This window comes from Cygnus atratus, chromosome 17 (assembly GCF_013377495.2).
Source record: "Cygnus atratus isolate AKBS03 ecotype Queensland, Australia chromosome 17, CAtr_DNAZoo_HiC_assembly, whole genome shotgun sequence".
Classification (NCBI taxonomy): domain Eukaryota; kingdom Metazoa; phylum Chordata; class Aves; order Anseriformes; family Anatidae; genus Cygnus; species Cygnus atratus.
In genome coordinates, this window is record NC_066378.1 from 7,484,548 (window position 1) to 7,511,924 (window position 27,377).

The window sequence follows — 27,377 nt, forward strand, 5'->3', positions numbered from 1 at the left end:
GGAATCTAGTTACGTACTTTGAGGCTACTCGGCAACGTGCATCAAACCATGGTATGTGAGGGTGAATGAGAGATTTGCTTCCAAAGTACACCTTTGATCCAACTTAATATGCTAGTGGAGATGTACCTGAAGGCTTCAGGTTAGAATGCAGAGTCTGATTCTGTGTAAAGTTGCTGACCTTTTGATTAGTTGTGAGCATTTTAAGAATAATTTATTTCAATAATCTGGTGTGACAATGAGTAGTGAAGCGTAGGAAACAATGTACCCTAGGCATTCAAAACTAACCCAATTGTTGTCCCTCCTTTACCTCAAAAACCTGACTTTGGAGCTCATTTTAAGTTGCCTTTTGACTTTAGTCCCTTTTGGATAAAACCTGGTGCTTTTAAAGTTGTTCTCAGAGGGCTGAGAATACTTACTGGGGGGGGGGGGGGGGAGAGCAATTACTAGCAAAAGCAGATTTCACATAACTATATGCCTTCAGGCTGGAACTTGCTGGATTTGCTTATATTTAAAGCTGATGCTCACAATTTTATTGCAAACCTTGCAAAGCTGAGAGCCTGTACTTGCTTTTTTGTTGGATTTTTCCTGTTCTGTTCCAAATACCTCGAGGACTGTAGAGCTCATCCCGTCTCTTAAAATGGTGATTGTTAGTATCTCTTCAGAACAGGAGCCGAGTGTATACCTTGTAAGGTAAGTTTACTTTTAAGAACACCCAACAGAAGCTGTGAAGGTGGCTTTCATTGTCTTATGCAGTGGGTACTTTACCGGCCTGTTGGCAGCTGTAAATGGAGCCTGAGCTGAGGAAGAAAACAGGACTGCAGCTCCTGGTTTCGATGCATAAATTTCCAAGTGGCCTCGCACCCTTCCTCCCTGCGAGGCTTTCCTTGTGCCTGCGCAGAGCTGCTTGCTCCGAGCGGAGGATCCGTTTGCACAGCGCTCTCTAGAAAGCCGCCTCCATGAACTTTGCGATATTACCTTAAATTACCTCTTATTTCTGCCTCCTGGCGCTCAGGGCTTGTTCCGGAGAGCAGCACGGTGCTGTTCCGGCTGTGTTCGCTCCCAGTCCCTGCAGCATTAGCAGGGCGCAGCGGCCCCGGGCCGCCCCGCACCGCGCCTCTGGGTCCCGCAGCCTCTGGGGGCGCCCCCGGCCCCCTCCCCCGAGCTCGGCGCTGCTCCCTCCTCCTTCACCCTCCCACAAAGAGCACGGCGGCGCTCGACCATCCCCTTCCCCCTCCTTCCTTTCCTTCCCCTCCCCGAAAAACCGAGCGATTCCCCTCAGCGCGGAGGCCGGGTGCCTCGGGAGGGGCCGTGCCGAGCCGTGCCGCCCGCAGCGCTACCTTAAGGGGCTGCTTGACATCAGCCGAGGGGCCGGGCGGCGGGGGTGGGATTTCCTGTGCTGGAGGTCAGCCGGCCCGGTTCCCCCTCCCCGCCCGCCGCCCGTGCCGGAGGCTGCCCGCGTCCTCCCGGCTCCCTGCTCGGCTCCGCACAGTGATGTGTAAGCCACAGGATGCCCAGCAGCACCGGCAAGAGGTTTAAACCGACGAAATACATCCCCGTCTCCACAGCGGCCGCCTTGCTAGTGGGTTCGACTACTTTATTTTTTGTTTTCACGTAAGTAACGCCGTGGGGTGAAGGGGTGGTGGTAGGGGGGAGGCTGAGCTCGGCTCCTCCAGGCCTGGCTCGGCTCGGCCCAGCTCTGCAGGGCTGCTGCTCGCTGACAGCCGGAGCCACCATTTCGCGCACGGGAGCAGTCAGGCTGCGGCGGGGGGTGCCGGCTGGCTGCTGCCCTGCTGCTGAGGGGGGCCGGGAGGCTGGAAAGGAGGCCGGGGAGGAGGCAGAGAGGCCGGCAGGAGGGAGGTAGCCCAGGGCTGCGCACCGCGGCTTTGCCCGGCACAGCCCTTGGCAGCGGGAGTGATCTTGTCCCAGGCGCTCCGAGCTGCCCGGCTCTGGGCGTTTTTTATGTAACTGCTCCTCGGAGCCCGAGGAGCCAACGGGCAGGTTTGGATTTGCCGCAGGGAGGGAAGGGGAAACTTTTTTTTTCCCCCCTCCGTTTCCTCTGCTCTTGCTCCCACCTCCCTTAAATGCAAAGCAGAGCTCTGGCGGTCGGCTTGCAGAGCCCCCGTCGTTATATTAATATGTGAGCGGCGTGCTGCTTTGCCTCTCTGGTTCCTCTCCCTTTACATAAACTTGAGTTATGAAGAGTCTTAACCCTTCCTTCGCCGGGATGACAGCAGCTTCCCTGCAAAGGCATTGCTGCTATTTCGAGGGAGCGATGTTACAAAACTGCTCTGAAGCGAGCTTTGACTAAGTTGCTTTTCAGGGAGGTGAAAAGATTGCTGTGTGGATATTAAGACCGACTGTTTAGCTTATTTTGAAACTGTGCACCTTGTTTTGCCATCGCTAATTTTCAACTGAGCTCAATGAAGCCACAGGAGCAAAAGGCTGTCTAATTGTGGGAGTACGCGTCCATGTCGGTACCCTTCGGAGTTTCGCCGTAGTACGGTTCTCAATGCTTCAAACTGCTCATTACTGCTGTGGCAGTCTTAATGTAGGATTCTAGCATAAAATGCAAATGTTGTGTTGTCTAACAGTTTCTTAAATCAGAACAGCTTTTGGCAGTGAGTTATGCTCTTGGCTTAATGTGACTTGACTTCTGATTGCTTGTTTTTAATGCATTTGATGTGATGATACGGGTAAATCCTTTCAGGATATTGCACTGTTTCAGCACAAAGAGCTGGTAGAAGTATAAACCCATCATTCATCGTTTGGGCATCTAATTATAGCTGGGTCCTTGCAGGCAAACAGAAGGCAGAAGTTGGCTTCTGCGATGAACTTGGCTCACACTGGCATTGTGGTGTTTGGGTTGTTTTTTTTTTTGCATGGTTTCAGAATCCAAAAAAAGGGTCTCAATGCCAGCGTTTTTCTTTTCCTGCACCTTGAGAAATGGATGCATGCTGCGGTTGTTTTGGAAGCTGTATGTTTGTTTTCATGTGATACTTCGAATGTAGAGCTACAAATTGCCTAGTGATGTAAGACTTTCCTGGTAACGCAGTTGTTGTTGAAACATCCTTTTGGCAGCAGGACATTAACTGAGGTGTTTGGTTTAAAATTTGTTGCTGTATGGCAGAAGTAATTAGTTTTAGTCTATTACCAAATCTTAAACTTAATTCTGCTCCCTCTGTTATCAGTGAATAATTACATGCAAAATGAAGTATTTTTAGGATCTCTCCATATTGTAACTTGGCCTGCGTATCTTGAAGTGGTAGTAAATTTTTTGAGGACTGTCCCAGACATACGTTCTCTGCTGCTGCCAAGCCATGTGTGTAATAAAAGTAACACATAATTGAGCAACTGTTGTCAGGCAGTATCTGAAGTCCTGTCCATTCAAAAATACTCAGATAAAAAACAACAGCAAATCTGTGCAAATTTATCCTGAGCAGTTTTAGTAAAATCTGTCTTTGTTTCAGAATCAAAGCAAGTAGTATGTATGAGATTAGAGTGGCTTTTGTGTGGTGGTTTTTGTTTTTTTCTAGAGCTTCTTCCTTTTTTCTGTCTTTTTACACAGACAGTGTTTTGTGTCCTGAAGATCTTTCTGTCTTGATATGTTATTCATGGCTGAGATAGGCCTGTATTTTCCGGGGTGCTGATCTGCACGACTCCTTTGATGTTAGGTAGGTCAGTGATAAGCAGCAGTTGAGGTTCTGGTCTAACAGTGCTTTAAGTGGTGTTGCTAATACGCTCCATGGTTGCTAGTCATAGCACAAGAACTCTACTGGATGACAATTTACTTGAGTTTTATTAATTTCATGTTTGTCTTGCTAAGCCCCAAGGCTGCTGTTAAGGATCTTACCTGGCTATAAATACATGAAATTTGTCAATTCTCGTATTAAATTTTGGGTGTAGATCAGCTCAGTGGGATATCAGGGACTTGAGCAACCTCAGTGCTCTAGAACTGAATGATGGTGGTTAATATATGTGGAAAATAGACTAATAACTTAAAAAAAACACTGATTAGAAGGAAAAAATATTTTCTGAGCATTGCAAGTGTTTCTGAGTAACCCGTATTAAAAAACCGAGGCTCTGACCAGACTTTCTCCCTAGACTTGTTTGTGGGCTCCAGCCACGTAGTATGAGTGTCCTCTGCTAGATGAAAAGCTCTTTGAACTTGAAGGCCAGGGATAGCTTTTTAGCAACGCAATCTTTATTTTTAGCTTTTGTACAAACAAATTCACCAAGTAGCAGTATATAAAGAGTGTTTGAAATACACAGTATGCGCTATTATTTCATGACGGTGTTGATCACTGGTGCTCTTATGCTTTAATTTGGGAAAATTCCACGATAGATGCTTCTTTTTCCTCAGCTAACTATTTAGGATTCACTGTACCTCTGTTGTATTCCTTCTGGTTTCACCAGGGGAAACAAAACTATTTAGCTATCACCATTATTGCCTGGAAAGGCAACGAAATATTTCAGTTATATTGCAGACTTAGCTCTCCATGTGTGTTCCTTTAATAATAAATACAAGCGTGTGAGTAGGTGGTCTAATTTGTCCCAGTAGGACAGTAAAAGTGCATTAACTCTAAGCATTGCAAAGGAATGTATAAATAATGTTATATATCATAATTAGGGTAATTTACCCATATGAACAAATCAAATGGCATAATGAAGGAAGAACAATTCTGCTTAACATTACAGGAATCCAGAGTGGTTCAGTTGCAGCAGATGTGAGCTTATTTCTTCCAAACCCTTTTTTGTCTTCATATTTCTTAGAAGGTTTTTCATTAGTGATAACAATTTTACCCATTTCAGTGAAGTCTGAGCTCTTATGCCTTGGACTGCTGACTGCTATGATGTAAACTTTAGTGTGTTTGTCCAAAGAACCTGAGTCTCGTCAACTTCCTATATTACTTCAGGTTGTGTGACTGCAGTATGAGAGAACACAACTTAGTTATCCATAAGCATAATACCATAAAGCATAACTTCACCCACTGACCTATGATGCTGGATCCAATAGTTCTCTTCACCTACTTAAATTGTGCTACTTACTGTTGTTTCTAGTGCTGGCAACCTCTGAATTTTAGCCTAGCAGCTGCAAAACTTGCATGTATGGATTACACAACAAGCTAAAAGCATAAGGTTTTAAGGAAAAAAAAACAACAACACTGTGGCTTATTTTAGTCATGAGAAAGTAAAGCTCTTCATTTTTTTGCCGAACGCTGTAGACTAGAAATTTCTGATAATAGCTGTTTTAGGACTGTGTTTTCTGTAGCATCCATCCAGTCAGCTGAACGTCTTTGAAGTATTGGCAGAAACACATAATTCACAACAAAGATCCAGGTGCCACCAATACTTTGCTATAATGGTAGTAATGCTGCTGTCTATTGTTCTCTTCACTGGCATAGTAAAATGGGTAATTTTCTGGGTGAAGTGAAAGCGCAACTGAGGTCAGAACTCATTCAGCTAATGCTGAAAATGAGACGAACTTTGTTCTTAGAAGTCTTAATGGGGTGTAATCATAGGTGTGTACCACAGACATAACGCAACTGGCACTCTAATGCAGTCTGTGACACAAGAATTTAATATCAATAACCCTCAGGAAACAGCTGAGAAGTAATAACGGGGTGTAAAAGAGCAACTGAGGTTGAACTTAAAGTAAGGATAGAAAGAAAATAGAGAAGTAGTCTTCAGTTGGTAGAAGGAGGATCAGGGGAAAAATGGCAGTTAGACTGTATTCAGTAGCAGGGCTTGTGGATTTACCTTAGCGAGAAAAAAAAAAAATCTTGGCTTCATTCCTGAGTGTTTAAAAAAAAATTGGGGTTGTCTCCCCCCCTTGTATATCCGGTTACTGTATTTCATGAATTAGGAAGACTCGGTATTTCTGCAGTGACTTAATTATACTGGCTAAACCGTATATTAATTCAGAAACACTTAAGATAAATGCATTTCTTAGATCATAACTGACCACCCCCACCCAGGATTATATGCTCCTGCACTGGAATAGCCCTAAAATACATATATAATAGCATTTTAAAGTTCACAGCTATTGTAACTGTTCTGGTTGGCAGTGGGAGTATGATTCTATTGAGTACCTAAAATTCTTGAACTGTCTGTTAGATCTCATCCTCCAGTGACTCATTTGTGTTCATAGGTCAAAAGAGGGGAAAGCATCTTGTGTTTTTAATCTAGTCAGTCACTTAGTTGGTTCAGTCACTAGCATAATTCAAGTAAATAGAAGATCATCTTTGCTTTAGTGAATTCAATTTGTATCCAAAACTGTTTGTCTTACCTAAACCCTTTTAAGGACTTCAGTGAACACCAGTTGCAGATATTCAGATATTCATGTCTACCAGTTCTGTGCTCTAATTTCAGTTAGAATAAATGATTAAATGTGATAAGAGTATATTACAGGTGGTATGAGCCTTTGACTTTATAGCAGCCTAGAGGAAATAGTATTGGATACTGATAAATAGGTGCACAAAAATGGAAATAAAGAAAAAAATTTAGCTTGGATTGCTTAATCTTTAGAAGCTGCTAGATGGCATAAATTGTGCCTTGGAATGTGATCTTATGGCTTGGCCGCTACCTAGTAACTTGCTGAAGGTGGCTTGTGGGTTTGTGTTGCTCTGGTGGCTGCTGCTTGTGACTTAGGATGTCAGAAGTTCAAGGTTTGCTGTGGTGTGTCTGTGGAAACACTGCTACTCTGCTTATCCGCTTCCCCCTTGTTCTGCCCGGATGATGTCATACCAGATGTGCCCGTAATTTTGAAGCCTTTACAACACAAAGCTCATAGTCCTTGTCTGTTCTGAGCCATTCCAGGGATTCACTTTGTATTGTTGATGCTAATCGTGAAAAAGAACAAATTCACTCTTTTTGGAATTTCTTTCCAAACCACACTTTACTACTTGAAATGTTAGCTTATTTCTGAGTAGTATTATTTTTTTCATGTGCCAAACCGAGAAATTGCTGGAACTGGTAGGGAGCAGCTTCACAAAGTATACATACACAGACAGCCATGCAGATGACAGTAGAGAGAGCAAAAAGCATGTAGTTTACAAGTTTAATTAGGTGAATTTCAACACTGATTTCACACTGAAACCAACGCTGATTGGGGTAGCGCAATTTTGAGCGAAGAAAAGCCAAATATTTAAAAGAATGCAAAACTCAGGAGAGATTGTAGCCTCCTTAGGTATTTTAGCATTTTCCATCTTAAATGCATCTTTAATGGCAGATTTTCCTTGTCTACTCTACTGCGATCCGGAAGAGGTAAGGCTTTCCAGATTGACCTGAGTCTTCTCAGTTGTCATGCCTGTCAGCTTCTGAGAAATGTTTATTCTTCTTGTGACAAAGAAATGTCCTTTTAAGCTCTGGCAATTTCATCTTGGTATATTCTTTTTTTTTTTTTTTTCTAAATAGTATCTAGATAAACTTGTCATGCAAGATAAAGAGGCAGGGAATCTCAACAGGAAAATCCATTTAGCTGAAGTGTGAAAAGGCTTTTTTTTTAATGCTGGAAGAGAGCTCAGTTTTATTGCTTTTAGCTAGTAGAGTCTATCATCTTCACTTCCAAGGGGACCAGCAAAGTTGGCATTACAAGACACTTCTGAAAGCTATTAAAATTCATTCCTTTAGGAAAAACAAAACAAAACAAAAAAAAACCCACCATGTTTATGATCAGCAAGAATATTCTTTTCTCCTGTAGTTTGGGGGAGGGAGGAGAGTCATCCTCATTGATGGTAGTAAATAGCTAGACATCTTCAGCTGTGGAGTGTGCAGCTATTTGCATGCAGCCATCACAGTGGCATTTGAATGCTAACTGTAGATCTCGTTTTGAAGTCAAAATAGCTAATGCAGTGAAAGTTATTCCTGTGCATGGGCTATCCACAGCTGTAGTCAGCGTGTGGTTTATGCCAGTAGCAGCCTCCTTTCCATTTTTCCTAATGAGCAGAGATTAAGGATGTGGGTGTATGGAAATAGGAATGAGAGACTGCCTCAATTAGATCAGGGTGGGCCTTTCAGCCTTTGCACGTAAATATACAAACCATTTTTCTATTTTTCTTTAAGGTCCTTTTCAAGACACTCTTTTAAATGCTGTCTGTGTTTGTCTAAGTATGCCACATGTGTGTCCTTTTATAAATAGAAGCAATCTCTACAAAATTGTGCAAATGGTACGGGAGCTCGTTTGGTTTGTTAGCAATGTAAACTGAGGGATGCTATTCTTCAGAACATAAAAATACCATAAATTGAGAGAGAGACATGTTTGGTGACCTTGGACTTCTGATTTTTAAGGTCCATTACCTGAGACAGTTGCTATTTATACACTTAAATTTTTGCATAGACAACTTATTCTGTTACTAGGTGCTTCGTAGCCGAAATCAACTGTAGGACCCTGTGGCATAGGGATCTATGTACTTGTTTTTAAGGGACATGTGAAAAATGACCAGAACAGGCTTTCTGTTCTCATTTTACCTAAGTGTGTAGCTACAAGGCAACTCTTCAAGGCCTACAAAGGGAAGCCACAAGTTTTGTTTAGCTTGCACTGGAAGATTTTTGGAATACAGTAATAGTGGTATAAGCTGGTTGAGAGCATGAAATAGATGCCTACTGGAGTAGGGAGAAGAATCTTAAAAGCCGAATCGGTGTTACTCTTGTGTAACCAATACAAAAGTGGAACATTGATTTATTGTCCTTTGATTTGAGCCAGTAGATACAAGACGTCTTTCTGACTAACCCAAGGGTAATGTTCAATTTGGCTGTGCTGTTAAAGAACTACTATTAGTTGATCAAATGTCAAAGGGAGCTGCTAATGAAGTTGAAAGGAAGAGGCACAGGGGCTGAAATAGTAATGCTGCAGTTTTCAGTGGAAATTCTGTATTTTATTTTTTATTTTTGCAAAGAATGCCATCAGTTGGAAAACTGTAGTCAGCGTGGATCTGTTTTGCTTTAGGAGAGGCAGTTTTGGGGATCCTTGTTTGGTGATTGCAGTAATTTGTTCAAATGAGTACACCACAACATAGTGTGTACTACATAAATCATCAGCCAGTAATCTGTATCCAGAAAGAAAATTTATTTAGTCCCTTATTGTTCTTCTGCAATTACTAATACAGTTTAGCTTTACTTCCTTCAAAGCTGTCCAAAGTGCCTAAAATTCTAAGCCCTGTACCCGTTATGCAGACATTAGCGGGTACTTCACTCTTTGTTTTTCTCAGGACAGATATTATGGAATAAACTGTACAGTAACCCATACTTAGATATCACAGTGGTTACCATGGTTCTCTGTTTGTGAAAGCATAAGTGCAGGATTTGTAGACATCAAATGTGAAGTCATTATGAAATATCTTTACTGCTGTGTTTTGAGATCTTCCAGTAACAAGAGACAGTGGAGCCAGGTGCAGAAAAAAAGCTCTTGAATTTTAGATCTAAATCTAAACACCAAAGCAGCTGTTTCCAGTGTACATGTACACCACTTTATTATGTTCCTTATTATCCTGTACTGATGAAGTCACGTAATTTAGGAAATGCTGCCCTTTGGGCAAGTGGGTCGCAAGTTTTATCAAGCAAGGTGGCGTTAAGATGGGAATGAGAAATTCAGATTTTTATCAAGCCACATATGAGGTGGTGTCATTATTTTTTGAAGGGAGGAGTTCATGGAAGCTGACTAGTCAGAAAGTACCTTGAAAATAAGGTATGTATGTGCCACTCTGAAATGACTGCTCTCCAGGAAACATCTGCATGCGCTCTGATTAAATTAATAGCAAAATATTCTTAAATGAACAAATTAGATTTTAAGTTGCAGCCTAACAAAGCAAACTTGAAACTGCTTAAATATATAAGGGCTTTCATAAATAGTCAGACAAAGCCTTACTCTCCCAGGATTCTTAAAACTAAATTGGCATTTGCATTAGCTCTCTTTCATGTCTTCAGGGAAATAATCCAATGTAATATCTATATCAACACAACTTAAGTACGGTGCTGGGAATAAGGAAAGCTTTGACATTTTTATAAACAAGTATCATTTTAATTTAAATTCAGATCAATCACAAAAATGCTTTGAAATGGAAGGGTTCAGCTTAAAACTTCTGAAGATACTCTGATCCCAGTTGGCTGGAAGAGGCAGGTATTTTCTTCACTCCTTGTTTTGCTCTCTTTCTCTCCTCCTTCTTAGTCAGTTCCGTTTTCAAAAGTTATTTAGGATTATTTTAATTGTGTTTAACCTCATGATTTTTTTTCTCATGAGTGAGATCTCATTTTGCATGTTTAGCTTTCTCTGAAGATTGATGTTTGCCCTAGCAATAACTCTCCAGATGTGTTATGATCTAATAACACTGAGCACCAGTGGTTAACCCTCGTCTGCTGTCAGCAGCATGCTGAACCACCTGCTGTGTTTTACCAAACCTCATAACTCAGCATTTGATTATGTAGTTTCTTGGCTCCAAGCGTGTGGAGCTGTTAGGCATGTAGGTCGGTGCACTCTCCTTTCCCAGGGTCTGTATCTAGCATTGGGCTCAGGAACCGCTGCCCAGAGACTTCCCTCTGGAGTCACACAGTCATCTAGGCGTCTCCTCAACTTCCCAAGTCTCAACGGTGGAGTAGGGACTGCCTGTACGGTTGTCTTCAGATGGTCAAACCTGTAGCTCTAGGTTCTTATATACATATATATATATATTTTTTTTTCCTCATTTCTCTCTGTACGGTGCATGTCTCTCAGACCTATCTTTCCTCTCTGAAGACCTTGCTGCAATCCTAATCTTACCACCTGGCTATGTGGAAGCAAATGACTTTTCTAAGGGGTCACTCCTTGAAATATATTGAGGTTTGTGGTTTGAGTTGGCAGTCTAAGTTGAAGAAGGTGAAAGATTGTATAGCAATGCAGCTCTAAAGACAGATTTCATACAATATTCATTTTTAAATAACCTTCTGCAAAGCGTTAGCCTCTGTCTACACCTTTTAATTAAATCAGTGCACAGGTAGGCTGGCTTTGTATATATCTCATTTTGTGTAAAATGGTTAACAAGTCCTTGTGACAAAAGCAATAGAAGCTTGAACAGGCATTGCTAATATTTTTTTCAAATTACCATGTCTTGATAATTTTGTAAGAAGGGATATATAAAATGGTTGCTTTCTGATACATAGTGTGAGTTGAACAGGAGGGAGATAGCCGAGCTGCAGAATCTGATGAGGTAACTTCTGTTTCGTGTATGGAAGTTGTAGCATCTACAGCAGCAAAGCGGTTTAATATTTGCAACAGAAATTCCAAAGTGCAAAGGCAATGCAAGATTAAAATAACAGTACTTGCTGGGTGTGGCCATTAAACCAATATGATTTTTTTGCAATTGCAGAACAACACTTACGATCTTTGTCCAGATGTAGGACTGTATCAGAAAATTAACTGCAAGGATTACTTCAGCTCTTCTCAGCAGAGATTTGCTGAGAACATTGCCTCATCTTACATGACAAATGCATTCTGAAAGCTAAATTTTGAAGTGAATGCCTACCTACACAAGAAATGCTCTCAAGAAGCTCAGGGAGAATGGAGGTGGACAGGAAGACACCATTTCATTTGTAATAGTGAAAGGGTTGGTTCCTTGAAATGGGATGGTTCCAGTCATGTTGTGTTTTTCAGTAAATGAAATTCGACAGATCGCTTGCAATGATAATGAGGTACAAGGTCTTGCACATGTTAGTGAATTTCACCTTGCTGCTGATGATGAACAGCATTTCCAACAGGTTGGGAAACTTTGCTTCCCTAATGCTTGAGCTCAAGAAGGCTAGACAAAACAGCACTGTAGTCCTTTATTTCACATCTCGGCCCTTTCTGATAGTGAGTTTTGAGTGTGGTCAGATGCCTAGATGGGACCCTTCTTGATTTATATAGGACTGTGGGACGTGGCCACTTGGGATTTACCTGTGTGAAGCTTGTTATCCTGGGCAGCAGCTTGGCAGCACCAGTAACCTGACAGCAGTGGGCAGCAGCTGGTGGGTTTAGCTAGGTGCATACCTGTGATAGGTTTTTCTGACTGCATTGATTCTCCAGCCATCAGACCAGGTCAGCAGCTACTAGTCATGACTGTGAAATGCTTTGCTGTCACAGATCAGTTTCCAGTGGACAGGTGTCTAAACGAGCACTCTTCCTGATGCTTTTTAATTTTTGGTAATGTCAGAGCTACTGTGAATGCATTGCTAAACAAGAGATGCTATTGTGCAGGCAGAGGGCAAGGTGGTAAAAGATACAGACCTGGGAAAATGTTCAGGCTTGTATATGTATTTAAATAAGTGATCTTGTGGTTAGGACTACTCTTGGAACCACCTGGTTCCTGGGCTCAGGTCTTAATCCTGCAAACAGCTGTCTGTACTCTCTCTAGCAAATCACTTAATCCTTCATCTGCATTAAGTGTAAGATTTTATCTGGCTGTACTGGTAGTTAGCTGGGGCAAAACTGTGTCCCACTCCCTGTGTTGAAGTCTTAGTCTCTTCTGGTTTCCAGCAGCATAACTTGTGAGTTAGGTTGGCAGTGCTATCAGAGAAACTGAGGCCGAGAGGCGCTGTACAATTGGAGCATTGGTGCTTAGGAAGTTTTGCACATACGTGCCAACTCCAGACTAACGTCCTTTGAGCCCAGGACTCAATGGAGATCTTTATTTCAGAAAAGGCTTCTGAAGAGAAGGTTTATTCTCCATTTAATGTCATTTTGGGCCATCCTAAAATGCAAGTGAATGTCATGCAGCAAGACTGTTTTCTTTAACACTGAAATCTGCATGAACATATGAACGTGGAGATACATGGACTAAAGCTTCATTGGCTGTCTTTAAAAGTTTAATGGTTACATTGTAGTATTTAAACTTCCATTTGTATGTGATTCCACAAAGGCTAATTACTTTTGTCAAGTAATATTTCTTCCACTGTATTACAAAGGCTAGTGGGATAGAGCTAAACATGATATCTGTGGTTGAAGAACTGAAAAATTAATTTCTTTTCTAGCTGCTGTGTTTGATTTATAATTCATATCTGATAAAATGAGAAATACACTTCTGAGCTAGCTATCGTCTCTCCATTTACTATCTAGGTGTTTCATTGTGTTTTTGTTGCTGTTTGCTCGTTTGTTTGTTTTTTAAATTCTTCCTTCAGTGGATGTTAGGGGTTTGTGAATTTTGGGCCATAGAGTGCTGCTGAACAAGGAGGTTGCCTGACCCATGTTTTCATTGCCTGTCATTTCCTTTAGACTCATTATCCTTTGTAGTATCTGGCCCCAAGGCTTGTGTTTACTCCAAACTGTGTAGCTGCTGTAGCATACTGCTGCCACGACCCTTGACTTTTATTATTATTACAAGAGTAGAAAAAAAGGATTCAGGGTTACAAGATGTAATTCAAAATGTCATCCCGTCTGTTGTGCTGGAGTGGTTTATATGGGTTGGTGCAACAACTTTCTTGTATTGAAACTTTACGTGCTATCAGTGGGTTACTGTCTTTATTGTGACCTTTGGAATCCTCTCCAAAGAGGCTGACCAATGCTTCTATCTTTTTCCCCACTAAGTTCTCTATTCTTAGTCTATGAATTTATTTGATCCAGAAAAGTAAGCAGAATTTGGTCTGGTCAATAGGGAAAGAGATGTCTACCAATTTGCCAAATAATTGTCCTCCTCTGAACGCAAGAGAGACCTGTCCAGTGCTGTGATGCACTGGATCTTGCTTTTTTTGATTAATATGCTTTATGCTTTTGTTTGCTTCTTTCAGAGTATAGTGTTATTTATTTTTGTTGCTTCAACTGCTTTGGAAATGAGGAAAAGATATTTTGAGTGTAATACCTGCTTGGTCTAAAACAAAAAGTGTTGCCAGTTTACTTCTTGGTTCCTCTCAAAATACTTTTCTATTGGGCTGCTTCTGCCACGTGTATAATATGTCTCCAAAACAGCATACTGTGCGTGCATGATGGGTGGATTCCTGAATGTCTGACGAGGGATGGATTCTCTTGGGTATGCAAGTCCTGCCAACACTTCAGTTAGAAAACTTAAGGTTTTAATGTACATTCTGTCTTTTAGTCCCAGTTTGGCCTCTTCTTTTGGAAGACGTTTCTCTGGAACAAGTTATGATGTACCAGGCTTTTTACAATAAAAAAAAAAAAAAGCATTTATAGTTATATGGAGATGGTTAATTAGAGAGTCTGCATCTAACTCATATTTCTCTCTTTAGATTCCTTCTCACGGTTTCTTACCATGCCTGTTTAAAAACAGGCATGTTTTTAAAAACAGGCATGTTGGGATGAAGCTGCCAATTGATAAGGAATGTTCTGATTTCACATGGCAGTAACATTAAGGGGATGTTTTTTCTGCGAGAATATAAAAACACTTGACTGTCACTTCCCTGATTTTACCTGTGGAGGGAAGGTACATCAAGGGTGGCTCAGAGTAATTCTGCTGACTTTTAGTCTGTGCTGTAGTAACCTCATCTGGGTCCATGTTCAGAAAGCAGAAACCTGTCAAAAGTCAGTAGATATGCACTGAATTTCCAAATTATTCTTAATATTCTGCACATGGATTATCTTTCTTGTTGTGCTTATTTAACTATATAATGGAAATAGGTTCTTACATATCAGTAAATGAACGCAGGACTAAGGACTGCTACTGTATTTGGCACATTTACATCATGGTCCTATATTTGAAATCTAAAATTCTTTATTTCAAAATAAAGAAAATAGCAAGAAAAAAATTAGGAATCCCTAAGGGCAAAATACTGCATGTCGAGTTCTCTTCCATCGTGGCCTACTTTATTTGCGAAATATAAAAACCATTAAAACTATTTGTGTACCACAGCTATGGCTAGTCTGGAGTTCCTTGTCATCCTTCTGCAATTATCCAAAAAGCTTGCTTACATGTGGATACTACAGGGTTTTAGGTGCATTACATTGTAAATGAGTATCTGGAAATAAACTGCCAATCTCCATTTCTGGATGAGCCTTAAAGACAGATTCAGGCACAATAAAACAGACTTGTTTAGTGACAGTTCTGCATCACTCCACATGCCATGTATGATCACCCTATCAAGAAGTGCATCCTGCTGTGATGACAGTTTGCTGGAAACTCTCCACAGATTCATTGGAAATTGGCTGAGCCCCAGCTCTACAAATTAGTGGTCAGAAGAGACTGTTTGTAGGGTACAAGTCTGTCCAATTTGTAGTGTTGACTTGATTCTTTTTTTAATTAACGCTTTAAAAAGTGTGTCAGCGGAGTGCCAAACAAGACAAGAAATGATCAGCTAAAACATTTTATTGCAGCAGATGATGCTGTTCCATATTATCACAGGAACATGGCACTTAAATACAGCAATATTTTTTGTCACTTTTGTTCATTTTATGGTCAACAACACTTTAAAATACTGTAAATAGTTTTCAAAACAAATTCCAAATTTTGCTTTTGTTTTTTTTCTTCTAAACTCAATCTCCATTTTTCCTGAATTCTTTTAAAATCTAGTATCTTAAAGAATTTAAAGCCAACAAATGGAATTGTTTGCTACCCCCCTCCCCCACTATTAACTGCTTTTATCTCTAAGACTGCTTTTTGTGCAGCATCTCAAACTTAAGCAGGTGATTGGCAACGACTATGTAAGGAAATACAATAGTCTGTAGTCCTTTGTAGGTCCTGTGAGTACAGCAGGATTAATGAAATCTGACTGGCTAACTTTTGGTGAAAGCATCTCTACCCTCTTTGTTTTTCAAGCTTTTTAACTGCTGCTTCCTCAGTGCTTTGTGTGAAACCTATTACTACTCCATCCAGACCTCAAATATTGCACGGCAAGGGAAGTGAATGTCAAGATGAAAGCTTTGAAACATCAGAGCTGGCGATGACAGCAGTTTTAACTGTGCCTTTGCTTACACTGAACATGGTAATGCTTCCTATAGAGTTACCAGATTATGGCCTCAGATTTTGGATATGTTCTTGGCAGGTAGATTGTGCCAGGTGCTGGGGCTGTCAGTATAAGGCAAGCTTTCAGTGTCAGGACCTGGTACTGCATAGCACAGGTTGGGCAGATTCCCGTCCAAGCCATGCTCTCGCTCCCCCTCCTCAACTGAAGAAGGGCAGAACATAAAATGAAAAGCTTGTGGGCTGAGCTAAAGACAGGGAGATCAATTACCAACACAGGCAAAGCAGATTTGACTTTGGGAAAATTAATTTATTTCTAATTAAAATAGATTTGGATGGTGAGAAGCAAAGACAAAAACTAAAACACCTTTCCCCTTAATCACCTCTTTTTTTTCACGCTCAGTTCCTTCGTTCCCAACCCTTCTTACCTCCTCCTGCCCACTTGAGTGGCACAAGGGGAAGGGGAATAGGGGGCTGCAGTCAGACCATAACAGTTCCTCTCTTGTCTCTTCTTCCTCCTCACGCCTTCCCTGGCTCCTCGAGGGGCTCTCCCTGTGCTGCAGTTCCTGTCAGGAAAACTGGCTCCTGTGCGAGCTTCTCTCCACAGCTCGCAGTTTCTTCAGGAAATACCCACTTGCCTTGGCATGGGGTCTTCCACGGGCTGCAGTGTGGATATCTGCTGCAGCAGGCTGTGAGGAAATACCTGCTCCACCATGGTCCTTTCCATGGCTGCAGGGGAATCTCTGCTCCGGTGCCTGCAGCACTTCCTTCCCCCTCCTTCTCTCACCTTGGTGCTTGCAGGGCTGTTTCTCACACTTTTTACCTCACGTCTTACTGATCTGCACTGTTCTGCCCTTTTTTTCAACGTGTTTTCCCTGGGTTACCACTAGCGTGGCTGAGGGGCTCGGCTGTGCCCTGCGGTGGGGTGGCTGGAACCGGCTGGTTCTGGTGCAGGGCCACCCCTGCCTCACCTCACTGAGGCGCCTGCAGCCCCTCACTAACAGTGCCTCTCCACATAAGCCCAGGCCCCCACAGAATACTTTCTACGTAAATGTTCTATCATACAGAATATGGTTAAGACCTTCCTGGAGAAGAGCATTAGGTATGTGAAGTTAATGGTAGGTAATACAGTTCTATGTTCATATGGATCTTTAGATGCAGGAGGAGAGACTGTGACAGAGCAGTGGTAATGACAAGAACAAAAAAAGCCCTTTTGACCTTCATCACCCCCAGCTGTACCACCAAGGTCAGTCATACAAGTTGGGAAGAAAACAGATTTTGTTAATTCTTTCTGCAAATTAACTTCCTTTTTTTTTTTTAGTAGCTCTTAACCAAACACTCTCTTCAGGGTAATTGTCTAATGTGAGTGTGTGGTGATGGCTCACAGATTTATGAAATTCCTCAGAATTTCCACTGTGATTCTATGAGTCATGTAAATGTGACTTCTTCAGATGTGACTCAAGGATCTTCCATTTTTATGGATTCCTGAGTAGCTGCTCTGTCATGGTCTGGGAGTTGTCGGGGTCCAAGCTGGGTGTTTTGTTCAAGCACAAGTTAACTGTATGTCTGTTCTCGTGCATCTGAAAGCTGTGGTGAAGACAAGCTCACTGGTGGTATGGCTGCTGCTGCACCAGCTGTAAGTAGCCCTTCCATGAGGGCTGGCTGCAGGCATTGCTTTTTAACCTCAAATCTCAACTGCATTTATTCTGACTTAACTGTTTAAAAGCCCCATCATTCTTGCCAACTTCATGGAAGACTTGCTCTTTTCTTTTTAATTGCCTGTTGAGTGCTGGGTATTGGTACAAGGCTGAGGTCCTCTGAACAAACTTTCCAGAGAATCTCTCTCCCCTCTCTGGGATTAAGGGCAGTGTTTACAATAGAGGGCTGCATACAATATATTCCGTGAGGGACAAAATGTGAGACAACTCATTTTCTGTGGGTGCATTTAGGTAACGTTGGTAGCCCTAACCTGCTGCTGGAGTGGAGAGTATAGAGGAATGGACAAGGAGAAGGAGTGATTTTTTTAATGTCAGTAAAAGTGACTAGCTCAAAAGCTCTATGAAAAATTGAGTTTCCAGAGCAGAAATACTAAAGCTTCAGCCTAGTTCATAGTTTTATTTTTTTTCCTACCCTGAAGCACTCCATCATAATAGCCTTTGCTCATACTACACCTGTCAAGAGATGACACTGTTATGTGCTAAACTCTGTAGGTGTGACAGCAATGCGTTTCACCCTGCCAGAATGGAGGTGGCATGTGTCCATTTTCTAGTACTTGGCCTGGTCTGCCAGCTTTTTTCCTCCTACTGTAGAGATAATGCCAAACCATAGTATTTTAACCATTTCCCCTTTGGCTTATGTTTCTGGTGACATGATTATAAATGATTTCTGTGTTCCTGGTACAGATATGTGAGCATGTTGTTTTTGCTTTTTTTTTTTTTTTTTTAATCTCTGGATACTGAGAGATCTGGTGGGACTGTTCAGAGCCATTTGATCTGAGTGCCCTGGGCAGTGGTAGGTATTAGTAGGCAAACTTGGCTATAAAACCTATGGTCTACATGTAGGCACGGACTGAATTCTTGTTGTAAAACAGCTTATCCTTGCTTCTGGCAAGCTCACTGTGATAGCAAGAAAGACCAAGCGTTAGACAGAAAGGAGTTTCGAGGCTTGTTCTGAACATCTCTTGAATGGTAATTTTTCAGCTGTTTTTCAGTGGAGAAGGTATGCTGAGGTAAGTATATAGTTCTATTATTCCCAAGCCCCTTAACGTTTACCTTCACTCACTGGTACATTTTTAAACATGGCTAGTGCACGTAGCCAGATCCACCCTGTGTACACGAATTCCTCCTGAAAGTACCTACTTCTTCACAAATACTGTATAATTCGGGAAACTAGGGAAAGTCTGCTATGGCATTCTGGATTTTTGCTGAATGCCTTTTTGTTGTTGTTGTCGTTTTGTTTTTTAGCTTGGTTTCTAAAGAAATGAGGTTTTATGTTGTTAGTTCTGTACATTTCTTCCATTTTGAACTTGTAAATCCATTACCCATTTCTATCAAGTTCAGTAAAGGCACTGAAATCTTTAAGGTGATAAAAGAAATTTGGTGTCTGAGCACAGGAAATAAACCATTAATTATTGCCCTATTGAGGGAGTGGCTTTCATGTGAAATCAGCAGTTACATCTGAACAGATCTCCAAGTTTGGCATCCTGGTCAGAAAACTGTTCAGCTGGGTGTTTTTTCCTTTGTTTGCCTGCTGGGGGGACATGAAGGGAAACTGGAAGGTGATTTTCTTCAGGGGTAGTATTGTGAAGGAGGATGCAGAGGTTTCGGTGTATATATACATACAGAAGCAATACAGAAAAGAAGAAGTCATAAAAAGCATGAGCAGTGATTGCAGTGGGGGTTGGGGCAGTGTTACACAAGGACGCAGGATGCCTATCCAGGAGAGACATTTGTTCATCTGCTCCTGAAATATGTTGTTTCATCTTAATATAGATAAGTTCACAGATCGCCTGCTTGTATAATTAGAAGAAACACATTGGCTGCAAACCCAGTTGAGTGTCCTTCCTGGGTCCCTTTAAAAATACAGGAGAACTGTTTTTAATGCTTCTGTTTATTTTGGTACAGTATCCAGACTGCTGGAAGTATGTTTATAGCACAGTCTAATGAGCTGAGGCTCCTCTCTAAGATTCCACTGCCTCATAGCTGGATAGAAAAAGCTGATGCTGTCTAAATATGTATTTGTGTCAGACACTGGATTGTGCTAACAGTTAATGCCATGAGGAGCTGCTTATTTAATACCACCTAAGCTAAGAGCTTGAGCAGCAATTGTTCCTAAGCATATGATACAGAATGATCCTAGTTACTGCAGTGTTCATTTACTTCTGCAGCACTCAGATTTATCAACACCCGGTCTGTGTTGTGAACGTCACTAGTTATATTAGGTCATCTGTAGTTAAGCTTGATGACTTCATGAGAACCATTTTACTTTTGCAGTCTACCTGTGAATTACTAATTCCAGGTCAACTTTGAAATCTGGTTAACGTTTTAGATGCAAGAAACCCAGGTATATGAAAATAGTGTTATTTCCGTTGGACTGGAGTTACAGCTCTGCCTGGAGCAAATTTAAGTGAGGTGAGAGTGAGCTGCTCATCAGCATCCTGACAGATTTTCTTGCCACTTTAAATGCGGTGGTTTTAATCTCTTATTCTTCCCACTTCTTCTCCAAGAGGAAGTGCATTTTGCCTGGTGCATGATTACTTACTTCAGTGGAAGACAGTCTTGGAAATGTCATTTTTTGATAGAAATATTTTCTATATCAGGGAGAATAATATTCAAGCCTAAAATAAAATAGAAGTTTGTTTTGAAACACAAAAACTATGCCGAGCAGATTATAGTGCAACATTGGAGTTGTTTGGTTCAAACCTGCTGCTTGAATCACAGTTGGTTCCCAAATGGTTTAAAAAGCCAGTCTGTGGCATTTGCTCTCCCTGCCCTTTTGAACATCCCCTTGCTCCAGTTATTCTTGTGTTGCAAGGGGTCAGAGATCACTCTCCTTCTCTCCAGGCTTCAGACCATTGGACTTGTCAGCTCTTTCTTCCTGAAATTGGATTATAATAAAAAGTTGGCATTCTCTTCCCTTACACTCCCAAATCTGAAAAACCACGGCAGAAACCTTATTGTAATTAGTAGTTTGCTGTTGGTGCATCTTGTGTAGGCAGAGCATGGAGAAGTTTGCTTCAGTGCACACTGGAAGGACTGAGTGGCAATGTTTTACAGTGTGCCTCTAAAAATCTCGTGTTCACTTTTAAATCCTATGCAGACAAAAAGTTAATATTAGTGTTGAACTCTTAAAGCTCACTGGAGAAGAGAATTGATTTGGGGTATAGAATAACTTTTCCGTCAGTGTTTTGGCCGGATCTGCTTAATGTGAGTAGTAGCTAAATCCTTCTCAATTTAAACAGAATATAGGCATTTTAAATGATTTTACAGCTTTTGAAAACACTATTATCAGTACCATGACAGTGTTCTGAGGAAGTACTTCTTTTGAATTACAACTGGAACTAATATCTGCTGGAGTAGTAGCTCTTTGAATAGATAGGAAAGTGGCTGCCAGGAATATATTGAATATCTGAAGCCCAAATTGGATATATTTAGTATAGTTGGCTCATTGAAAAACTTGTTAACAAAGCATAAAAATCCTGCTGGAGCAAATTCATCTTTTGCTTTCGAAGAATGTTTCAGTTCTTTGTTAACAAGAAGATTAAGTGGTTTTATTCTGGGGGGATGTGTCCTTGCTTGAGCGTGCACTGAATGCCTTTAATAGAACCACCATGTGGCTGGGGCTATTCTTCACGTAAGTTGTTTTTGCTGGCCTGTAGTGGAAACCTGCACAGAAGGGAGGTGGAGCAAGAGAAGGTGGATTTGAATGCTCTGGTCACTGTTCTTGGTCTTTATTTGCGTTGGCAATTTGAGAAAGGGGCTCAGGGGCTGTCAGGGGGATTTGGCTTCCCAGGAATGATGCCAGAGAGACCTTTCTTTGAAGTCCTTCGTCAGCAAGAGAGAGAGCCTATCCTGTTGCATTCTGTTTTGTTTCTGGGGGGAATATGATCCAGAGTGACTAGAGACAGGTGGAGTGTGTCAGAGGTCCCAAAGAAGATAGTAATCAATATTCAGTTCCTAATGCTTAAACGTTTTATGAATGTGCCAAACTATATAAAAAGCCTATCTCACACTAGCTATTTTAAAGTACATTAGAAAAATTACGTGACTGTCTTGCATCTGTTGCTGACTTCAGTTCTTTTTCTGTATAAACAATTTTAGTGATTTAAGGTAGTGCAAAGGAATAATTGAAATGTGGAATTTATGTGTTTTTCTGTCATCCTTGAAAGAATTACGAAGTCTTGAATAAACAAATAAAGCAAAGACCAGAATTGGCCATGGCATTTAACCCACAGAAGAGATCTAGTTTCAACATGTTGCTTCTCATACCTGGACTGTTGCTGGGCAGCAAATGTGTAGAGAACAATTTAATTTTTTTGAGTATTTGGCCCATTTCCTTGCATATATAGTACAACAAAGAACATTTGTCAAGTGATAAACTGTACTACAGTGATTACCAGTCTGATTCCTCTGGATGCATGAGCCACTAATCTTCTTAAGTGGGTGCTAGTACAGATGGAGACCAGGACTGGGGGCTGCTGTGTTGAAACTTGCAGCCACTTCAATCACCAGTGTACGCTGCATGACTTTTATACCATTGTTACAAAATTTGAAAATGCACACCCTCACAAAGTTACTTTCTTAGCAAAAAATGTGATTTGCTTGGCTGGATGTTTGTCTGTTCTTGTATCTGCTTTGTGGTGAGAGGGAGTAAGTACTTGGCCTTGATAAGCTCTTGCGCCGAGCATTACTTTGGAGGGGAAAAAAAAAAAACACAAACAAACTCTGAAAGTATTATGGCCCACAGTTATATCAGCAGGGCCTTGCTTGGAAAACAATTGGGACTGCAAATTAAATAATCGTTGTCCATGGATGGAAAACATGTGGCTTTTCTTCTCCCATGTATACTGCCTTACTTGCTCAGTGCTTCTGTGGTATACTGAAGTCTTAAGAGCCAGGATGCTTGGGGGTTAATCAATGAAAGTGGTTTGAACTGATTGCTGTGTAAAGAAAAGAACCCGGTGGTTTAATTACGCAGATGCCATGTATACACAGAAGAGTGACTATTGATCTGCATGTTTTTAATTAAAATAAAGAACTTGCAATTTTCATAAAACATTTTCTCTTTACTCACCAGTTTGGGTAGGACTTCAATTGCCGTCGTGCCCTACGAAGCAGCTTCATTGGCAGGCACTAAAACTGCAGTGCATGGGACTGGCACACAGGCATGGGGTCAGAATACAGGGGTCTAGCTGGGGCTCAGAAAAGAACAGTGGCATGAAGTGACACTCGAATTTTCTGCTGTTCGTTCTTCCCTTCGAGGATCAAGCTTGTCTGCAAATCAGATGATTAAAGCTATGGGAAGCCACTGTTAGTTCTATGTTCTACTTTTAAAATACTTTCAGTGGGGGAAAGCTTCTGTGTTGACATTTGTAACTCATGAGAAGCCTGCGAGCCAGGAGCTCCAAGGTATGATTTGAAGTCTTTTTTTTTTTTTTTAGCTTCTCTATTTACTTTGTTCAGTCAAAGCAGTGCAGATCAACTGTCCAAACTGGAGCTTTCTATGTTGACACTGAGATGTACATTAGAGGTAGAAAGCTGCCCAGCTTTCGACTGTTGGAATAAGTCATAAGGTAGTCCTGTTAAAAGCAAGTACTTCCAGAGGCTTCTCGAGCTCCATCAGTCAGTCTTTCCTGTCTCTTAAACTTTCTTTCTTTGCTTCTGTGTGAAAAGCTTCCAAAAGTAGGGAAATTGAACACACAAAATACAGATTATTCTAATCTTTTCTGGCCAACTTTGGATATTACATCAACGGGAGGAAAAACGCGGCCAAGCAAGACTTCAAGCAGTGAAATAGATACCAACCTGAGCGTGTTGAAGATGGAAGCAAGGACTGAAATTACTCAAAACCGCAATGGTTGTAGGACATTATTTAATGATTGGCAGAACCTGGCTTACCTAGTGCAGCCTCTGGGAAAGGTAGCATATGTTTTACCCTGTTGTGGCCCTTTGTTGCTTTCTTGTGCCAGCACTAGCCTTCCTGTGGCAAGGTGGTATTGGTTTTCATCTAGATGTGTTTCCCTGGTCCAGTGTGCTAGGTAGCCAGTGGCAAAGAGGGCTGGACTGCTCGCTCTGCAGTTACCGCTGGTGCTGGCATCAAGTTTTTGTGTAGCTATGCCCTGAGCCTCCCTTGTGCACTAAGTCACTATTTTGTGGTTTAAATTACAGGTTGCAGTGACAATCTACCTTAGTCATAATTATCCACAACATTTCCATTATAAGAGCTTAGTTTTTAATTCTGTGAAACTAGCCATTTGGGTCAAGAAATCTGCTTCATGCTGAGGCATTTTGTGTGGTTAGGCAAAAGCAGGATGACATTAAGGAAAAATATTTTGCCTATGGGAAACTTCAAGTTCAGAGAGAGTAAACCAGGGACTCAAAATGGGACAGCAGGTTGGCTTTTGTGCTAGGCCTTTTTTGTCTTTTTCCTAAACCTGTCCAAGTTCTTACATCTCTGCAGAGAGCAACAGGTCTGTGTTCAGTGGCTCTTCTCAGAGCTTCTGTCGTGGGCAATTAGGGAGCATGGCAGGGGGAAAACAAAGAGCCAGAAAAGAGCTGGGAAAGCTGTTTTCAGTTCAACTTGTAGTGAGTGCACTCCTGTTTTTTTGGAGAGTGATGTACTATGTATGTGGGACTTTCAGCTCTGAGCACTGTCAGCTTCACGTTATGTTTGCGTGGCGGCTTCCACTGACTGCAAAACGCCAAGGTGTCTGAAAAGTCCGGTTCTAAGGGGCACCCGACCTTTTGGGTTCCTGTCTGCAAAATCAGACTAAGATGGAGGGATTATAACAACTCCTAAGGGTGTCATAATGATAAATGCTAATGTTAGTGAAGCGTTCGTATGAAGTTAATTATAACAGCACATCCCAGAAGGAGAACAATTCTATATTGAGTACAGAATGTGCATAGCATGCAACAAATATGGCCTGAGGCCATGCGTTGTCTGGGTACAATGAAAAGAAATACTTAACAGCTACCTGCTCAGCAAGCATCATCAGTGCTTAAAGTAGCAGCAACCCTATAGGGGATACAGAAAATAAAGAGATTAAATTTGGCCTTCCTGTTATGTGCAAGTGACTTCAAAGAATTATGGATGGTTTTATTGTGGCAAGCCAATTTTCTAAGCAGTTGCCTTTGTGCCAGGGTTGTCACTTTAATATATTTTAAAAATATGATGACAACTATGAACTTTCAGTGTCATGTTGCAAAAATAATCCCTGAGCTTGAGGCTGTACTTCTTACAGTTTTTTTCTTTGCCAATTATTAGTTTGAGGAAGGCAAAAAATCCAATGTGGAAAAACAGGTTATTAAGCAGCTTGGGTTGCCTTGGATGGATTTGAGTTGTTTCAGTGCATTTTTCGCTTTATTTTCCAAATCATTACAGCTGGTCTTAGTGCAAATGACTGATGTTACTGCATGCAGAAATATTAGGAAAAATGCTTGCTTCCCCAGGAATTACAGTAAAGTCTATTAAGCTCAGTACACAGCCTATTTTTACAAATAGAATTATGGGTTTCAGTTTGTTGTGGTCACATTTCTGCAAGACTAACTTGGACAGTTCCATCTCTCACTTCCAAAAAAGGGATCATACAATGTATTAAGCAGTAAGCAATATCATAAATTTAACAGTCTTATATTTTAAGAACAGAACCTTAGGCCTTCTTGCATTCTCCATGAATGTTTAATATTTTACAAGTTTGACTCTTTTGTAGTACTTTCTGACTTTATAAGTTTTGTTTTTATGGATTTGAGTTCAAAAATTGATCTATTTTATTTATATCTTCAAATAGATTGGATGAAAGTAATTATTATTCCTTTGAAATAATTACAAGCATAGCAACTATTTGTGACAGAAATAACTGAGATTTCAAATTCTTGCATGCAAAGCTATTCATCAACTAAATAAATCAGTCCTTGATGGAAGAGGGGAGGATGTAATCACCATGCTTTTGTGGCACAATATGGCAAGGAGGATATTGTATCTTAAAAGTCATGGATTTGAGATTTTTTTTCCTCTAGTATTTTTAACTAAGGATTAGTTTAAAAAAAAAGTGTATGTATATATATATATGTGTGTGTGTGTATATATATATATATATAGCTGAACTGTATTTGTCTCAGGCTTTGAGATAAAAGTAAAGTTAAAATTCTTACCTAAATATAATACCCCGTGTTTTATAAATAACTCCTGAAAGTTTTTTTTTTAAATGTAATGTGTATCAGAAGGCTAAATGAGCTTAAGAAAAAAAATTCTGATGAAATTTGGCTTTTTTGAAAACAACTTAGGTATCTGTGGGAACTGAATGGGCATTGGTGGCAGCAGTGGGAAGGGTGGACAAGAGTATAACAGGAGGACATGCTGCTGGAAAAGTGGTCGCTATTCCAGTCTAGAATAGTATAATCAAAATGTCTATATTCTGTTGCAAGAAAGAAATTTGGATGCCAAAAGATCAAATTGTTTGATATTCAGACTTCTGTATATCCTAATGTTTGTTGGTTTGCATTAAGAGAACTGAATTTGTCTGGATTGATGGCTGTCGCCTCCAAGTCTCCTAGTTGCATGAAAAACAAGCCATGTGCTTGAAGTCTTAATTTCCCAAAGGACAGAAGAAAATGTTTGGATCATTTATTTTGAAAGATAATTACAGCTCTAAGCAACCCCTCAAAGTCAGCATTTAAAATTGACACTATTACACTGACTTGAGTGTAAACATATGAAAATTGTTATGATATTGAAAAAGAACATTTAGACTAAGAATATCTGTTGTGAAACAGTCATGAGTTTTAAATCATGCTTGGTCTTGTAGGACTCCTGTTTCTTTTCTCTCTATAAATAATGGTAAAGAGTTCAAATTTTGATTTTTAAGTCTTTAAGCTAGACGTACAGTCAGAGAAGGATAATTCCATGATGGGACAACTTTGAAGGTACCGAAATTTGCGTTTGTTTTCTTGGAAAGAAAACTTTCAGAATACACTTTTCTTTAAGAAGTGATGCCTCCTTTCAGGTAGACATGGGATTTTCCAAATAGTCTCCTGCATGTCTGGAGCTCAGTCTTAATATAAATTTAATGCAAACAGCACAACCGTAAAACCTGGTTTTGCTTCAACAAAAACAGCCAAACTAGATTTGGTCAGTGTCGTGATCATCTTCAAGACCAAAATGAGCTAAACTAAGCATTGCCTTCACTTCAAGAGGATTTATGGTAGTTTCTCATGTTTATTGCTTGCTCTCTTCCTTCCAACATAATTTATGTGGTGCAGTGTAAAAGCCCAGTTTGTACTCATCAAAGGAAAGTTATTCTAATCTTTTTTGACAGTGGAAGGAGAGGAAAGGAGAAAAAAATCTCCATATTGCACATTTAGGAAAGGATTTTCTGAGAAACTTTTTACATCCTCAAGCAAATACAAGCATGCAGATGAGTTTTGTTTTTTTTTGTCTGCTTCCTTGACTTTCAATGTTGTGCACTGTACATGTAGAGCTGTTTTAAAGTTCAGCACTGATTAAACCTCCCTGACCCTTTTTTTTTTTTTTTTTTTTTTAAGTAATAACTCACAACAGGATGTGATGGTGTTGTCCAATCTGGCCACACCTCATCTGTGCTGGGACACACTGACTTCATTCATTTGTAGGTGTGGTGATTATTAGACAGTTTGTCACCACGCCCTGGAGTGTTTTATTGCAATCATGAAGTGCTTCAGCTAAAGGAAACATCCCTTTTCTAGAGGAAAAAAAAATGGCAACTTTCTGCTTCTAAAACAAACTCATTCCAGGAATGTGTAGCATAAAAATTCCACGGCCTGGAATAAT

The 27,377-nt window shown here is 40.7% G+C and overlaps 1 protein-coding gene and 1 long non-coding RNA gene across 4 annotated transcripts in view; both read left to right on the plus strand.

The window, feature by feature from the left end:
- Positions 1 to 1,061: 1,061 nt before the first annotated feature.
- Positions 1,062 to 27,377, plus strand: part of ZDHHC8 (zinc finger DHHC-type palmitoyltransferase 8) — a 118,111-nt gene continuing 91,795 nt past the window's right edge. The window contains exon 1 of one of the 3 annotated variants that reach the window (XM_035556984.2): positions 1,062 to 1,611. In XM_035556984.2, the coding sequence (XP_035412877.1) occupies positions 1,508 to 1,611 (104 nt within the window). In that variant the 5' untranslated portion in view covers positions 1,062 to 1,507. Of the gene's footprint in view, positions 1,612 to 1,708; positions 2,549 to 27,377 lie in introns of those variants that run through there. The other 2 variants (XR_004780312.2, XM_035556986.2) reach the window with 2 other exon arrangements.
- Positions 17,323 to 27,377, plus strand: part of LOC118253028 (uncharacterized) — a 42,085-nt gene continuing 32,030 nt past the window's right edge. Inside the window, exon 1 of the long non-coding RNA XR_004780313.2 lies at positions 17,323 to 17,487. This is a non-coding gene — a long non-coding RNA (uncharacterized LOC118253028). The remainder of the gene's footprint in view (positions 17,488 to 27,377) is intronic.